General features: G+C 43.4%; 1 protein-coding gene across 1 annotated transcript in view; it reads right to left on the bottom strand.

Annotated features, from left to right (window-relative positions):
• The window catches only part of LOC126416840 (serine/threonine-protein phosphatase 6 regulatory ankyrin repeat subunit A), a 448,195-nt gene that overhangs the window by 203,294 nt on the left and 226,292 nt on the right, over positions 1 to 18,609 (bottom strand). Inside the window, exon 12 of the mRNA XM_050084723.1 lies at positions 9,749 to 9,948. Coding sequence (XP_049940680.1) covers positions 9,749 to 9,948 — 200 coding nt within the window. The remainder of the gene's footprint in view (positions 1 to 9,748; positions 9,949 to 18,609) is intronic.

Consider the following 18,609-nt stretch of genomic DNA (forward strand, 5'->3'; position numbering starts at 1 on the left):
AAACCAGACGGTAATTATAAGAGTCGAGGGGCATAAAAAGGAAGCAGTGGTTGAGAAGGGAGCAGACGGAGTTCTATTTAGCGTCTCCCCGACGTTATTCAATGTCTACATTGAGCAAGCAGCAAAGGACACAGAAGAGAAATGTGAAGTAGTAATTTAATTTCGGGGGGAAGAAATAAAAACTTTGAGGTTTGCCGATGACATTGTAATTATGTAAGAGGAAGTACAGGAGTTGGAACAGCAGCTGAACGGAATGGACGGTGTCTTGAAAAGACGATAAAGATGAATATCAACAAAAACAAAACAAAGATAACTGAATGTAGTAGAATTAAATGAGGTGATACTGAGGGAATTAGATTATGAAATGACACATTTAAAGTAGTTGGTGAGTTTTGCTATTTGGGCAGCAAAATAACTGATGGTCGAGGAGACTGTCAATGGCAAGAAAAGCGATTCTGAAGAAGATAAATTTATTAACACAGAACACAGATTTAAGTGATAGGAAATCTTTTTTGAAAATAGCTGTACGGTGTGTAGCCATGTGTAGCAGTGAAACACGGACGATAAACAGTTCAGACAAAAAAGAGAATAGAAGCTTTTGAAATGTGTTACCACAGAAGAATGGGGAACATCGGGTAGGTGGATCTCATAACTAATGAGAAGGTCTGAATAGAACTGATAAGAAAATAAATGTGGCACAACCTGACTATAAGAAATGACCAGTTGATAGGATACATTCTGAGATATCAAGGATCACGAATTTAGTATTGGAAGTTAAGTGCGGGGGGTAAAAATCGTAGAGGGAGACCAGGAGATGAATACAGTACGCAGATTCAGAAGGATGTAGGTTTCAGTAGTTACTCGGAGATTATGAGGCTTGCACAGGATAGAATAGCAAGGAGAGCTGCATCAAACCAGTCTTCGGACAACAACAACATGTGAGAGGGAGAACATGTCATCATTCACTGAAAGCAGCTTATGCTGGTAACACCAATGTCTTCGCCGTTCAGGGTGAAGAAATAAGAACTTCAAGGTGTGGCGATGGCACTGAAATTCTGTCAGACTCTGCAAAGGACTTGGAAGATGAGTTGAAGGGAGTGGATAGTGACTTAAAAAGTGGTCGCAGCACGAACATCAAAAACTAGGGTAATGGAATGTAGTAGAATTTAATAAGACAATGCCGAGACAATTAGATTATAAAGTGATATACAGGGTGATTCAAAAAGAATACCACAACTTTAGGAATTTAAAACTCTGCAACGACAAAAGGCAGAGCCAAGCACTGTCTGCCGGCGAATTAAGGGAGCTATAAAGTTTCATTTAGTTGTACATTTGTTCGCTTGGGGCGCTGTTGACTAGGCGTCAACGTCAGTTGATGCTAAGATGGCGACCGCTCAACAGAAAGCTTTTTGTGTTATTGAGTACGGCAGAAGTGAATCGACGACAGTTGTTCAGCGAACATTTCGAACGAAGAATGGTGTTAAACCTCCTGATAGGTGGTGTATTAAACGTTGGTAAACAGTTTACAGAGAATGGGTGTTTGCGCAAAGGGAAAAGTTCTGGACGGCCGAGAACGAGTGATGAAAATGTAGCACGCATCCAGCAAGCATTTGTTCGCAGCCCAGGAAAATCGACTCGCAGAGCTAGCAGAGAGCTGCAAATTCCACAATCAACTGTATGGAGAGTCCTACGAAAAAGGTTAGTTATGAAACCTGAACGTCAACTACCCGAGGCGATGGATCGGCCGCCAGGCAGCCCGTGACAGAGCACTTCATCACTGGCCTCCAAGAAGCCCTGAGCTTACCCCCTGCGATTTTTTCTTATGGGGGTATGTTAAGGATATGGTGTTTCGGCCACCTCTCCCAGCCACCACTGATGATTTGAAACGAGAAATAACAGCAGCTATTCAAACTGTTACGCCTGATATGCTACAGAGAGTGTGGAACGAGTTGGAGTATCGGGTTGATATTGCTCGAGTGTCTGGAGGGGGCCATATTGAACATCTCTGAACTTGTTTTTGAGTAAAAAAAAAACCTTTTTAAATACTCTTTGTAATGATGTATAACAGAAGGTTATATTATGTTTCTTTCATTAAATACACATTTTTAAAGTTGTGGTATTCTTTTTGAATTACCCTGTACTAGAAGTAATTGACGAGTTTCGTCATTTAGGCAACAAAATGTGTTACGATAGCCACAGTAGAGAGGATGTAAAATGCAGACTGGCAGTAGCATGGAATGCGATTCTGGAAATGATAAGCTGATTAAGATAGAATATAAATTTAAGAGCTAGGAAACCTGTTCTGAGGGTATTTGCCTGGAATGTAGCCTCGTACGGAAGTGAAGCGTGAAAAATAAAGCAGTTCTGACACTTAGAAAGTACAAGCTATCAAAGTGTGGTGCTACAGGACAATTCTGCAGGTTGGATGGGTGGGTCACCTAACTAATGAGATGGTACTGAATAGAATTTTGGAGAAAAAAAATTATAGCAAAACTTGACTAAAAGAATGGATCAGGTGACAGTACACGTGTTGGGGCACCGAGGAATCGTCAGTTTTAATAATGATAGGAAGCGTAACGGGTAAAAATTGTAGCTTGACAGTAGTAAGCCAGCTAAGTTGGACAGTATGCAGAGACGGATAGACTAGCTAGTGATCTGCAGCAAACCAGTCTTCGGACTGCAGACCACAATAAAGAGACGTATTAACAAACGTAAAAGAAACCTCTCACGAGGCTCAGAGCAAGTACACTAAAACAACAGTGAATGTCAAAGTTGACATATTCTACAGTTACTTGCTTGAATATATGTCTTTCTAGTGCCACAGTTCCGATGTAAATTTCGGTTACAGGTATTATCTAAGGATACTTATGGTGCAGATAGCATGCCGTGTTCGTTATGCAGGGTGGTCCATTGATCGTGACTGGGCCAAATATCTCACGAAATAAGCGTCAAACGAAAAAACTACAAAGTACGGAACTTGTCTAGCTTAATGGGCGAAACCAGGTGGCGCTATGGTTGGCTCGCTAGATGGCGCTGCCATAGGTCAAACGGATGTCACTGCTTTTTTAAAAATAGGAACCCCATTTTTTATTACATATTCGTGTAGTACGTAAAGAAATATGAATATTTTAGTTGGACCACTTTTTTCGCTTTGTGGTAGATGGCGCTGTAATAATCACAAACGTATGGCTCACAATTATAGACGAACTGTTGGTAACAGGTAGATTTTTTAAATTAAAATAGAGAACGTAGGTACGTTTGAACATTTTATTTCGGTTGTTCCAATGTGATACATGTACCTTTGTGAACTTATCATTTCTGAGAACGCATGCTGTTACAGCGTGATTACCTGTAAATACCACATTAATGTAATAAATGCTCAAAATGATGTCCGTCAACCTCAATGCATTTGGCAATACATGTAACGACATTCCTCTCAACAGCGAATAGTTCGCCTTCCGTGATGTTCGCACATGCATTGACAATGCGCTGACGCATGTTGTCAGGCGTTGTCAGTGGATCAAGATAGAAAATGTCTTTCAACTTTCGCACAGAAAGAAATCCGGGGACGTCATATCCGGTGAACGTGAGGGCCACGGTATGGTGCTTCGACGACCAATCCAGCTGCCATGAAATATGCTATTCAACACCGCATCAACCGCACGCGAGCTATGTGCCGGACATCCATCATGTTAGAAGTACATAGCCATTCTGTCATGCAGTGAAACATCTTGTAGCAACATTGGTAGAACATTACGTAGGAAAACAGCATACATTGCACCATTTAGATTGCCATCGATAGAATGGGGGCCAATTATCCTTCCTCCCATAATGCCGCACTATACATTAACCCGCCAAGGTCGCTGATGTTCCACTTGTCGCAGCCATCGTCATTTTCCGTTGCCCAATAGTGCATATTATGCCGGTTTACGTTACCGCTGTTGGCGAATGACGCTTCGTCGCTAAATAGAACGCGTGCAAAAAATCTATCATCGTCCCGTAATTTCTCTTGTGCCTAATGGCAGAATTGTACACGACGTTCAAAGCCATCGCCATGCAATTCCTGGTGCATATAAATATGGTACGGGTGCACTCGATGTTGATTTAGCATTCACAACACTGACGTTTTTGAGATTCCCGATTCTCGCGCAGTTTGTCTGCTACTGATGTGCGGATTAGCCGCGACAGCAGCTAAAACACCTACTTGGGCATCATCATTTGTTGCAGGTCGTGGGTGACGTTTCACATGTGACTGAACGCTTCCTGTTTCCTTAAATAACGTAACTATCCGGCGAACGGTCCGGACACTTGGATGATATCGTCCAGTATATCGAACAGCATACATAGCACACGCCCGTTGGGCATTTTGATCACAATAGCCATACATCAAGATGATATCGACTTTTACCGCAATTGGTAAACGGACCATTTCAACACGGGTAATGTGTAACGAAGCAAATACCGTCCGCACTGGCGGAATATTGCGCGATACCACGTACTTATACGTTTGCGACTATTACAGCGCCATCTATTACAAAGCGAAAAAAAGTGGTCCAAGTAAAACATTCATATTTCCCTACGTGCTACACGAATATGTAATAAAAATGGGGGTTCCTATTTTTAAAAAAGCAGTAGCCATTTAGCGGGCCAACCATAGCGCCATCTGGTTTCCTCCTTCAAGCTAGACGAGTTTCGTTCTTTGTAGTTTTTTCGTTTGATGCTTATTTTGGACATATTTGGTCCGGTTACTATCAATGGACCACCCTGTATATCTGTTTCTGAGTCACAGGAAACCATAACTTAATGTAAAGGTAAGCTACAATATGTACAGCGGTTGAACGAAAAAAAAAAATGGAAACACCGCCAGAAATGCACTCCTGCATATACATAAAGAGGCGCGCTTAGCCTTCATGTTGCACTGTCTATTTGACAACTAACAGCGCCTCTGCAATGTTCTCAATGAGTTGCAAATGTCAGTCGTCCTCACAAAAGTGTCGTATCTAGTGGTGACTGCATTATGTGGGACCAAAGAAATGCGAACGTGAGCAAATGGTTGGTGCTGGCATGGTGGGTGCTTCCGTAACCATCCCAGCCGAAGCCTCGTGTCTCAAGGGGAACCGCGTCGAAGATCTGCACCGCTTACAGGGAAAGCGGAAGAAGAAGTCACAAAGCAGGTGAAATTTTGTGTTGACTGATTGTGACGGACAGTCATTTCAGAACACTGAGACGAAAAATAAGAGGACAACAGCTGCAAAAGTCATTGCAGAATTGAATGTCGTGCTCACTAACCCTGTCAGCATCTAAACGATATGAAATGGAACTCAAGAAGAAGGGACCTATAGGGCGAAATGAAATTCCAAAATCACTCATCAGTGATGTAACAGGAAAACGTGCTGCCGATGCCATAAAATCTGGACCATGGAGTAATGGAAGAACGTAATTTTCTCGGGTCAGTCTTGTTTCATTCTGTTTCCAACTTTGGCCGAGTTCACGTCCCAAAAAATATAGCGGACGTTCTGTGACGATTTGGTCAGTCATATCGTGATACTCTGTGGGCCCCATGGTTACTCTGCAATGAAGCATTACCGACAAGGACTATGTGACCATTTTGGCTGATGTGATCCATCCCATGGTAGACTGTTTGAACTCCAGTGATGATGCGGTGTCATAAGACGACGTGGCTGTGTTTGAAACAGCTCGCATAGGCCAGAATTGGTTTTGTGAGCACGAGGATGGACTGTCGCATCTGCCCTGGCTGCCACAGTCACCAGATCTCAATATTATTAATTATCTGTGGTCTAGTTTACCATCCCCATTATCATTATCCGAACGGGCCACTATTTTTCAGGAAGAATGATACAAGGGTCGCTTCAAAGCTTTCACAACATGCAGTGTTTGCTCTCGTTCCGGCCTTGGCTGGTGCCGGCATGAGCCGATCGGCGTCACTTCTCAGGAGTGCCGAGAACACGTTGCAGTGCAGAAATTTGTCACACCACCCAACATCTATATGATGGTAAGGCAGCAGGACTGTAGAAGCAGCTTTGCAATATACTGAATATACTGTCCACAACAACCAGTTTGGTACATGATTCTCTGACTACGGGATGTGTTAAAAAAATTTCGCCAATTGTATTAAACCAGAAGATTGGATGGGTAGATCACATAACTAATGAGGAGGTATTGAATAGGATTGGGGAGAATTTGTGGCACAACTTGACTAGAAGAAGAGATCGGTTGGTAGGACACGTTCTGAGACATCAAGGGATCACAAATTTAGTATTGGAGGGCAGCGTGGAGGGTAGAAATCGTAGAGGGAGACCAAGAGATGAATATACTAAACAGATTCAGAAGGATGAAGGTTGCAGTAGGTACTGGGAGATGAAGAAGCTTGCACAGGATAGAGTAGCATGGAGAGCTGCATCAAACCAGTCTCTGGACTGAAGACCACAACAGCAACAACAGCAACAGTAGACCAGTTACGCTATCTTTTCGTTGTTGTGTTGTTAAACATGTACTGTGCAGTAGCTGCTGTAGCTAATATTAAGTCAATTGCAAAGTCAGAAACATTACGTGTGTGGTAGTAGTATCGGCGATTATCTACAAGGGTTGGAACTTAAATAGTGGCAACTATTTATTCACAACCGATACAAAAGAGTTACGTGTTTGCACCTCTTAATGTCATTCAGAGTAGTCACCAGCGTTGTGTAGAACCCGTTGCCAGCAATGTGGAAGGCGTAGTATACCGTTAGCAAAGCCTCTTCTGTTGATGGTGCGAATGGAGTGGTATGCAGTAGACCACTCCATTCACACCATCAACAGAGCAGGCTCTGCTAACGGTTTACTGCGCCTTCCGCATCGCTGGCAAAGGGTTCTACACAACGCTGGTGACTGCTTGAAGGACAGTAACAGCTGAAAACATGCAACTCTTTTGTATCGGTTGTGAATAAATAGTTGCCACTATTTAAGTTCCAATCCTCGTAATTTTTTAAAAGTGTATCAGAGAACTAGTATGAAATCTCGCTATAAGAGCGATACGAAGTGTAGAAAAGTTTTGAGAATTTGAATCTTGCTTTCGTTGAGTCTACTAAGAATAAAACAAGCATTTAGAATAAGATCGTGAAAACGTTGACGTTGACTGGATGAAACCCTGGAAAAGGTTTAAGAAATGAGTGTGAACGATCGTCAGACCACAATAAGAGAAGTCGCTGATGATGTTGGCATATCAATTGGATCATGCCATGAAGGCAATTAAACTGCGACAGAAAAATATGTTAAAAACTGTTGAATTTCGAACAAAAACAGTAAGGAATGAAAGTTGCGCATGAGTCGCTGAACGTTGTCAAGTCTGAAAAAACTTGGCAAGTGCGATGGTCTAAGTTATGCTGATTATGTTCTTTGATTTTAATGGCGTAGTCCACCATGAGTTGTTGCCGCAAGATCATGTGATCAATAAGCAGTACTGTTTACATGTTCAACACGGCTTGCGTGAAGCAACCCGAAAAAAAAAAGAAATGAGACACGCCCGAATTTGTGGCAAAACAATCTATGGTTTATGCTCAACGATATTGCACCTGCTCACTCCTCATTGATTATTAGTGAATTTTTGGCCAAAAACAGTATGATCACGATGTCCCATCCTTCATATTCGCCAAAAACGGTCTATGCGACTTTTTACAGGTCGTAAAAATAAGGACAACCTTTCAGGGTCGTCTTTTTACATGCCTAGCTGAGATTGAAAACACGTCGTTGAGAAAGCAAAAAAAACATCTCAAAGCTAGACCTCCAGAAGCCTTTCTGGTATTGGAGAGAGTGCTGGTATAAGCGTATGGAGACTATTTTGGTAGGGTTGTATTGATGTGGACGAATAAATGAAACTGTTTCCAGATAAAAAAAGATTGCCGTTATATTCTGAAGGCAACGGCCTTGCCGCAGTGGATACACCGGTTCCCGTTAGGTCACCGAAGTTAAGCGCTGTCGGGCGTGGCCGGCACTTGGATGGGTGACCATCCAGCCGACATGCGCTGTTGCCGTTTTTCGGGGTGCACTCAGCCTCGTGATGCCAATTGAGGAGCTACTCGACCGAATAGTAGCGGCTCCAGTCAAAGAAAACCATCATGACAATCGGGAGAGCGGTGTGCTGACCCCACGCCCCTCCTATCCGCATCCTCAACTGAGGATGACACGGCGGTCGGATGGTCCCGATGGGCCACTTGTGGCCTGAAGATGGAGTGCTTTTATATTCTGAACGCAACTCGTACAGTGGCATATGGTGAACAATCTGAGCCACCTGTGAATAAAATTTCATTCGTGGACAGTTGTTTGACGTTTAACTTTGGAATGGTCCATGGAGGCTGAATTATAACTCAGTTTCATTCAACAACATGGTATTAGCTAGTTGAATTACACAGAAAAAATTTCGTACTTCGGAAAGTACACTAGTAGGAAGGCAATGGGGTTTCTGGATGAAACAGTGTGTTTTGCAAACATTGAAAAAAAAAAATCCTGCGTTGGTTACAGGCAGAGGCGGGAGTGCCAGCCGTGCAGATGACATCGTGAAGGCCTCCCCGTTGTTGAGACGGGCGGTGCCGGCACTAAAGTGCGCGTCATTTATGACAGTGGCCGAGTTTAGGTTCGTTCTGCGCATCTGACGTCACAAAACACAGTCAGCCAATGAGCAGAGAACGACGTTGCCAGAGCTCGACTACAGTACAGAGCACGGACGAGTGTCTTCAGTTGTAGAAACGTTCAGTCATAAATAAAATAACTGAACAAAAGCAATGTCTAGATAGCAGTATTTATTTTATAGAAAGTTTGGAAAAAGCATTCTGTATACCAATTGCTTCATATTCTATTAATTAGTTAAACCAAACAAGCAATAAGCCTCCTAATTCAGGCGATAGCACGGAAAGGCGTTTGTATCATTCTCACTAACCGCTTTTTTGCGATAAAGAACAGCTGTAATTGTTTATTTCCTATTGTACTTCGACAAAACGTGAGTAATTCATAGTCATACCAATAGTGTTTGCCGGTATTTTGCGTCTCAGTTTAAAGTCCTCCAGGAAGTATACTCAATGATGAGCTGCGTTAGTGTAATGGTTAAAGTGTTTGACTGCTAAGTGAAAGGTTCTGAGTTCAAACCTTATTTAATGCTTAATATTTTCGTTATTTAAAAACAATATCGAAGTGTCTTACTTCATGAATTTTATTCGTTTGAATGTAATTTTTTGAAATTTCTAGTGGCAACTGAAATCAACCATATGGAAAGTATACGCTATAGACTTTTACCTCTGTAAACTCTTCAAAATTTCGTGCAGTGGTTTACTACATTTAATGCTGCACAATAACTGCGTTGAACATTGAAACAAAATTAAGTCATTTATGGGGGGAAAGTATCAATCAAGAAGATGTGTAAAAATCTAATTTTTGGGCCAAATAGTTTCTGTGAAATCGAATGATAAGTGTGTCAAAGCAGTCGGAACACCATGTGTCTGCACAGGCGAGCAGTGCAGTGATGACAAAATCGCGCACAGCGCGGAAAGCGGGGAGCATGTCTTTGGGGCAGCGAAAGGCTTAATGTGGCCGTGGTGGCTTTACTTCATAAACTGCACGCTCCCCCCTAAACATAAGTTTGCTTGACACGTGCAACTGGCAACGCAGCAATCTCCCGCTTCTGGGCGGGCATGCGCGAACCGCCAAGATAAAAGAATTGAACTGTAGTCCAGACTGGAGGAGCGGCGGGTGAACTCACGTTCTCGGTGGTGGCGGCGTCGACCTGGACTCCTGCCGAGTTGAGCAGCAGGCGCACCACGTTCTCGTTGCCCGAGTAGGCGGCCAGGTGGAGCGGCGTCATGCCCGACTCGTTCCCCAGCTCGCCCACCAGGCTGCTGCCCGCCGGCGGGTCCGACTTCACTGTCGCCGGCACGTGGATCAACAGCTCGCGCACCGTCTCTGCCGAAAGAAAACAACAGCCGCTGCAGCAGTGACGCAGTGAGCACAAAAGAGTGCTGTTTGTTCACCCTACTGGGCCCGGATATGGGCTTTCCCATAGCGCAATAGTGCAGAGGCCTTTGACGAGAGAATGGTGGTAGGATCTGTTTTGCTTTTATACAGGGTGAAAAGTATTTAAACCTACAAACTCTAGGAGGTTGTAGGGGACATCAAAACCAATATTTTTCCCCAATGTCATTTTTTCCTATGAGGAGTATTTAAACTGACAGAGTGTGGCGTGCGTACTGTAAGACCTTCGGTACACACATCATCAGATTATTTGACTTGTCGCTCTAACGAAGTAGGCGAGTGTCAGCAATATGTCTCGTGGTCTTATCGTGGAGTGTTTATCTTCTGCCGTTGGGCCAGACGATAGAAATGCCACTTGCACACTTAGAGTAGCAGACTGACGGTGACCAACTTTAAACAGAACTTGATTAATTTTCACACTCATTTATCAAAATAATAAAAAGCATAGACATTACGTAACTTGATTCTGGATGCTGTTTGGTCTTGGTACATTAATCTTATTCTCACATATCTCTGATACTTGACAAAGTGTCTATTCATTTATCTTCATGGTTATGTACAGGAATATGAAAATTTTATTAGGGGCAAACTGAAACTTGACTATAGACTGCTACAGACTAATGCAGACTGATGCAGACTAATGCAGGCTGGTACAGACTAATGCAGACTGACTAATCGGAGGTCTGTACACTCGTTATAATACCTCGTGCGTTCATGTATCACTGCGCGAATGTGATCTGCGAGGAGAAAAGGTTCTACGTTAGCAGCAATCTTATTGGCTGCGTTACATATTAATATGCAGATCGGCGGAAGCAGAATTTGGTCCGTCTCTAAGACAGCGCCATCTCATAGTGTGGAGATGGACTAGCACTGCGCCTGCGCTGTTGTGTTTAGCGGGGCGCGCTCTAGTGGGAAAGTTGTGCACGCGCTGACTACGCTGAACTACTCGTATGTACACAACACAGAGCAAGATTTCTCTGTCGGCAAATTAATTAAACCAACAAACACTTTTCCATTTTTTTAATGACCAAGAGGCAACACATTAACACAACCCAATTTCAATTAAAAAGTAGATTTTCAAAAATGCCTCCATTCACACGTAAACAAAGGTTACATCGTTGGATCATGTTCTGTCTGACACGGGCAAAGACCCCAGGAGTATCCTGAATTGTTCCTGTTGCTGCTACTATCTGGGCAACCAGATCCTCTTCTCATGCAACAGGAGTTGCGTAAACAAGGTTGCTCATCTCTCCCCGCACAAAAAAGTCCAGAGGAGACATTTCTGGGGATCGAGCAGGCTATGGTACAGGACCACCTCTGCCAATTCACGTTTCTGGGAGCCGTCGGTCCAGTTGTCTTGTAGGGAGCGGGACGCCTTCCAGCAATTCTGGCAATGCTGTGGCGAGAATATTGTAATAGTGCCTGCCATTTAATGGCCTCGGTAGCAGATACGGCCCAATTAAACAGACCCTAACAACACCGACCCACACATTAACGAAGGACCGCACTTGATGAGCGCTAGTAACTGTGGCATGTGGGTTATCCTCACTCCAAACATGCCAATTGTGCATGTTGAAGACTCCATCACGCCCGAACGTTGCTTCATTGGTAAACAACATAGATGATGGAAATGTAGGATGCATTTCACACTGTTCCAGGTACCATTGCGAAAACTGTGCTCTGGGTGGATAATCAACTGGTTCCACGTTGTGGAAACGCTGCAAGTGAAATGGACGTAACAATGGCTCTCGAAGGACTGTTCTTACATTCGTCTGATTCGTCCCCATGTTACGTGCAATTGCACGAGTGCTGATTGAAGGATCCCGCTCCACATGCTGCAAGACAGTTTCCTCAAATTGCTGCGTTCCTACTGTGCGACGGCGTCCCTGTCCAGGTAATCTGCTAAATGACCCGGTCTCACACAGACAGTGGTACACAGCAGCAAAGGTCGTATGATGCGGGATACGGCGATTAAAAAATGGTTCAAATGGCTCTGAGCACTATGGGACTCAACTGCTGTGGTCATAAGTCCCCTAGAACTTAGAACTACTTAAACCTAACTAACCTAAGGACAGCACACAACACCCAGCCATCACGAGGCAGAGAAAATCCCTGACCCCGCCGGGAATCGAACCCGGGAACCCGGGCGTGGGAAGCGAGAACGCTACCGCACGACCACGAGATACGGCGATTAGGATATTGTTGTTGATAAACCCACTGTGCAGCTCGTCCGTTGTGGTGCGCTACGTAGTACGTACCAACCATATCATTGTACTCACTCCAGGTGTATCGCTCCATTAGTAAACAGAGACAATGCACTACTACACAGGTGGACAGCAGTTGCCTACAACTGAAGTGCCTAATACGCCCTCTAACAACTGAAGATCGTAATACCGCCTCTAACAATTGAAGAGCGTAATACGGCCTCCACCGGTTTAAATAATACTTACAGGAAATAATGACATTAGGGAAAAATATTTGTTTTGATGTCCTCTACAACCTCCCAGAGCTTGTCCGTTTAAATACTTTTCATCCTGCATAAATTTTTGGAATTTAGGTTGTGTTGACGTACTGATCTGTAGGATAGCCCTAAATCTAGGTTAGGATGAAAGATGCTTCTGAATTGGCGAAGGAGGTGAACATGATTTCATTACTATATGTATTATTCTTCTTATGGGAGAATACTTTATGCATATTGGAATTTGCTGAGTTGTGTAATTCCGCCATTTGGATGATTTCGAAGCTCAAGGCAGACGGCTGCTATTTGTAGCCTCATGCCCAGGTAGAGTTCTGGTTCATTGCACAACTGCCCTACCGCAATATCTATATCAACAATTGCAAAACTGATGATCAGACCAGTAAGCCGTTCTAACTGAAATCAATATTTTTATTTTTTGCACAATTGTGTAATGTACAATATGTTATGCTCGCGTATTCAGGATTTTCAGTAGATCAAACAAATACAGCAATCAACATGGTTTTCACATATACTGATTGCGTAAAACCCAGTTTTCACCATTTGTTCATGAGATACATAGAGCTGCATGGTCAGGTTGATGCCGTACTTCTTGACTTTTAGAAACATTTCAATGCAGTCCATCATGGTCGCCCCGTAGACAACACACATGCATTCTCAGTATCTGGATACTGCAAAGCTGTGTCAGTATTGGACATTCTCAGTAACAGCAATGGATACAGAAAGGATGAATAAAAATCAATTAAGTTACGTTCACAATCCTTTACTAGGTACATACCATGCAATTATCACCATGTGAAAATTAACATGGAACAAGAAATGGCGGAAAGGGTCGGATACGTTAAGGGCGCCGGGAACCAGAAAATTTTGAGAAACACAGCTCTAGCAGATAACAACTGTAGGAGGCTGCCATGTGCACGGAGGTGCCGAAGTAATAATTTTTTTCTGAAATGCCGAGAGACTTTCAGGTGATTGGCGACTTGTGAAAATATTGTTAATACAGTTATTGTTCTGGAACATGCTATCCAGTTGAGAAAGACATCAAGCATGAAGGGATGCAAGTGGTCTGCAATAATGTTCACACTCCACTGTTCTCATCGTGCCTTTGATTACTGGGCATGTCTCAAGGAAGCCCAAATGAATATCCGCCACAGTGTAATACTGCCCAAAATGTCATGTATCTGTGACGTGGTGCATGTTTCGAGAAAACTTTCACCTGGAGGACGGTGTATCTACACACAGCCACTAACCTTTGTAATAAAAAAAAGTGATCCAATGGACTAGGTGACATGTTTCCATTTATACACAGACCAATTTCTATGTTCCCACGCTCACTGTATTTGTGCTTGACGACATTGTTGAGTCAGCATGAGAACAGGTAGGGGTCATCTACTGCAGAAGTCTACATTCAACAGTGTGTATGGAGCAGTGTACTTTGAAACACTCGAGCTCTCTCCAGCATTGTACTCTGTCTTCTGATATGCCACAGTTCGTTCCTATCCTACCTATTAGCGTGGGCCAGCTTCCAACTCTTATATTCTGTGAAGAGACGTCAGTTGTGGGCAGAACGGTTTGTGGCGTAATAGGGGCATTGTTCTCCTTATGTAAACAAACTGGCCACTAGGCCTAGCGCCCTAATGTAAATAAACAATATAATTCATGACCCTAATGTAAACAAAACTTTTAACTTGTGCTCTTAGTAACGTTTATTTAGAACCAATTTAATGACCAAATGCATTTCGCTTATTTATCCTAATGTAAGCAAACCCCTCCCTTGGATGTGATATTATACGTAAAGAAAATGCCTGCCAGTCACTTTGAGTCTAATGTAAACTAGCCTCCCCGTTGTGTTCTTAGTTACGTTTATGAATTCTAATTTATGATCAAATGCTTTTAACCTAATACATTATCATAAATTATGACCCAAAATACCCACCTCTCCTCCCCCACTCCTTCAGCATGATCCTATTGGTGGAATTGCCCTCCTCCACCAGCAGTCTCCCCCCCCCCCCCCCCCCAAAATCACTCTTTGGGGTACGCAACATCATGAGACGGACTTAGCATTCGTATTTTGTACATCGATCGATCAACACCATAAAATCTCGGCAACAGACATCTCAAGAACACATTTAAATACAGGACTGTAGATGTTCGGCAGCTATCACGACAGTACATTATTTGAACAATTTACATTGACCTCTCAATAGTTTGACAATTACCACACTGCACCCAATATGCTCTTGCTTCTTTTTCCCTGCGAGGGTCTTATTCTATATTAAAAACAATGGATACTTTAAAGGAGTCTGAGACTATAAGATTATAGTAAGTAATGGCAGGAACGCCAGTCGGAGTGGCTGTGCGGTTCTAGGCGCTATAGTCTGGAACCACGAGACTGCTATGGTCGCAGGTTCGAATCCTGCCTCGGGCATGGATGTGTGTGATGTCCTTAGGTTAGTTAGGTTTAAGTAGTTCTAAGTTCTAGGGGACTGATGACCTCTGAAGTTGAGTCCCATAGTGCTCAGAGCCATTTGAGCCATTTGAATGGCAGGAATGTTTCTACACTGTCAACAATTTGTCATACTGGGATAGGAGACCAATGCACCTTATTTAAAACAGACAAAAATTAAAATCTTCCGTGATTCATGCAAGCACTGCACTCAACTGGGGGAAGCCATGTCTCTGCTCTGTCTGTACCACGCCGCAGATGCTACTGCAGTAATGACTAACTCCATTCCAACAGCAGTAGCATGGCTGTGCCTGCCTCACCCCAGCAAGTCAGTGCATGGAGAAACAAGTGGTGAACAGATACCAGCATGGGCTGCTGCAGGCAAAGTGCATCTCTGCTGCTGACTCCCATACAAGTATTATGACGTGAACACTATCCATCATAGGTAAAGATGTGCTGTAACTGTAGCTTACTCACTAGGTGCATACATAAATAGTGTGGCCCATTACCAACTGGCTAAGCTAGAATGACTGCAAATTTTTATATGAAAGAAAAAGAACACATATAAATCATTTATATTATTTGTTCTCTTTTACAACCTTCACAGTACAGTTTAATAGGAGGATGTCCATCGGACCACAATATGTCTCCACTTGGAGCAGCAGTAGCATGGCTGGGAGGTATAAAACAGATGCACACAGTTTTCAGAGCATCACTTTGCAGCTGAAGCACAATACGATAATACAGGAGAATTATAACTTCCTTAAATTGTAATAACACAATGACATCACTCGATATAACAGCTCCAGTTTAGTACAATGAGTAAATCATCCACCAGGAATATTTCTTCCACAAACTTTTTGATTCGTCGACATTTAATAACAACAATGAGATTAGGATTCTCATTCAACACTGGGATGCATTAACAATTCCCAGGAAAAGTTTCCTACATGTAGAAGGAAATCTTGTGAACAAGACGGTTCTATAGCACATCAGTCCACCCTGAGGTGGCATAGAGTATAAAACATATATCCACTGCACAGTGCATTCGTTAAAGAGGTAGATGCACTCTGATACATTTCAACTTAGTGTATGCATTCGCCTCAGGCAGCATAGTAAAGTGCAAACACTCAACAAAATGATCTGAATAATAACAATGCATGCATGCACTACTGACGTATTTGCAGCAGTGGAAGGAACAAATAATCTGTTGAGTTCACTACCACTGTAGCTGCTGCTTGCTCATAAATATTGCTATGGATCAACGCATTCTAGCAAAATAAACACATCATCCACACTGAGGCAGTACATTAAATTATTAACACCACATTCTGAATAGGAATGCATGCATGTACTGAACATATGATTGCAGTGAATTGATTACTTCCTGCAGAGTGAAGTGTGTTATCAGCATCAAGGGAGACACACTTGTCAAATAAGAACTCCAGTAAAAAAATTTATTACTTCCTCTGAGACTGAAGTGTTCCATTAACCTGTGCCAACAGACTATATGTCCTGTCAGTTTTCTCTCTGTAAAAGCAGTAGAATCAACATCATATCCATACTTTAACCAGTGTTGCGTCCTCTGCTCTGATTGGTCAAAAATATGGCAGGAAGTTAACCTATTGGATTTGACCCCCCCCCCCCCCCCCCGCAGAAGACAGCTGCTCACGTCTCTGGGGGACATGCATGGAAGCATGGGCCTGGCCATCAGCCATGCTTGGATAGGCTAACGGTAAGATGACTGCTGGCAAAAAATGGGCAAGCAGGTTTGAGTCCTGGTTTGGCACAAATTTTCATTGTCGTCATTCCATTGTTGTCCATGCACACAAATGTAAACACATTTAATGTATTAATAAGATGCACTGCGGTGTCACACTTCAACCTTGTTCACACAGAAGCAGCTATGACATGTCAGTGTTCCAGATCCTTGGAGAGGTGAGGAAACATACACACTCTGATGACAGGAAGTCTGTTGGTACATAACCATAAACTGTGCGCCTATGTACTTGTTCACTGTATAGCCGCATTCTGATGTTTTTTTGTTGTTGAATTAATGGGGCACAATATGCTTGATTGATTAATATCCGGTTTATGGAAAGAGGTGCCAGTTCAGACTTGCAGAACCAGCACCACTAAAATGAGGCAGACAATTTTGCATGCCTTATTCATTTAATTTGAGATTGGTTGTCTAATTAACGGCCACGATAGCACTGATAATGTTATATTAAAGATCGTGGACCGCAGTGACTGATAGTACAGTGCTGTGTGTAGCTTCATTTCCCTTCTTTAACACGATGATGGATTCACTGGTTTCTGAACGCTTTACGCATGCATGAGAAGATACAATGCACTGGAGCTGAGATGAGGCAACAGAGAATTCTATGGAAAATGGCACCTTGCTGGGAGCAGCGGCCAGAGGGGTAAGACAGACTTCATGGAACTGGGACAGCTGAGACATCCCAGCGGGTACCACACCATTGTCCAGCTTTACAACCCAGGGGCAGAGAGGCCCCATGAGCTGCAGCTGGGGGCCACTTCCTCACGTTCTGCGGACCACCTATGTAGAAAGCCACTGGCAGCTTTAGAAAATACAGGTTGCAGAAAATAATGTGCTAGCCTTGCGAGCAGTGATTTCTAATTTCAGAGGCCCTCTGTGCCAGAGACTAGTGCCACTGGTACAGAAACGCACAGCTGATATATTAGAATGTGGCGTCACCAGTACAGAGCTGGAATGACGCTTCTTAGTAATGGGGAAGAGTTTTGTTGTACGATTGATGTACGATCGTGACACACCATCTTGACGGAACTCTTTGTTGGAGGGAAACCTCGCTATTGGGTCGCTGTGTTAGGCGTTTTCGCTGTTGGTGACTGGCAGTGTTTGCTGGAAAAGGAAAGAAGGGCGTAAAAAAGTGGCACTCTAGTTTGAGATGTGGTGGAGACAGCTTTGACTGTGGGTGGGAGCGCTGTGGACGTGACATCGACTTCGGCTGAGACCTGGTGATGACCACAGGGACTTCTGAGTTTTGAGACATCAAGGGACCAGTGTTGCAGTTGTAGCAACATGCCCTCATCTTCTAGAGAGAGCGTGCGTGAGATTGGCGTTCATCATGCTGCACGGCAATTAAATTATGGGGAGCATTCATAGCTGCATCTGTGAGCTAGGTCATTCTTATTCCGCGCTTGTGGAATTATATAAAGCTGCCAGTCTCAGGCTCAGTGTACTTGTGTTGAGTGAATGAACCTTATACACATTTTCTTTATACACTGTAGGGCCCCCACGAGCACGCAAAAGTGCCGCAGCACGACATAGCATGGCCTCGACTAACGTCTGAGGTAGTGTAGGTGGGAACTGACACCATGAATCCTGCAGCGCTGTCCACAAATCCGTAAGAGTACGAAGAGGAGGAAATCTCGTATGAACAGCAATGTGGCAAGGCATCCCAGACATGAACAATGATGTTTCATGTCTGGGGAGTTTCGTGGCCAGCGGAAGTGTGTAAAGTCAGAAGAGTGTTCCTGGAGCCACTCTGTAGCAGTTCTGGACGTGTGGGGTATCATATTGTCCTGCTGAAATTGCCCACATAAATGTATAATGGACATGAATGGATGTAGGTGATCAGACAGGATGCTTACGTACGTGTCAGCTGTCATAGTCGTATCTAGACGT

This window comes from Schistocerca serialis, chromosome 8 (assembly GCF_023864345.2).
Source record: "Schistocerca serialis cubense isolate TAMUIC-IGC-003099 chromosome 8, iqSchSeri2.2, whole genome shotgun sequence".
Taxonomy (NCBI): domain Eukaryota; kingdom Metazoa; phylum Arthropoda; class Insecta; order Orthoptera; family Acrididae; genus Schistocerca; species Schistocerca serialis.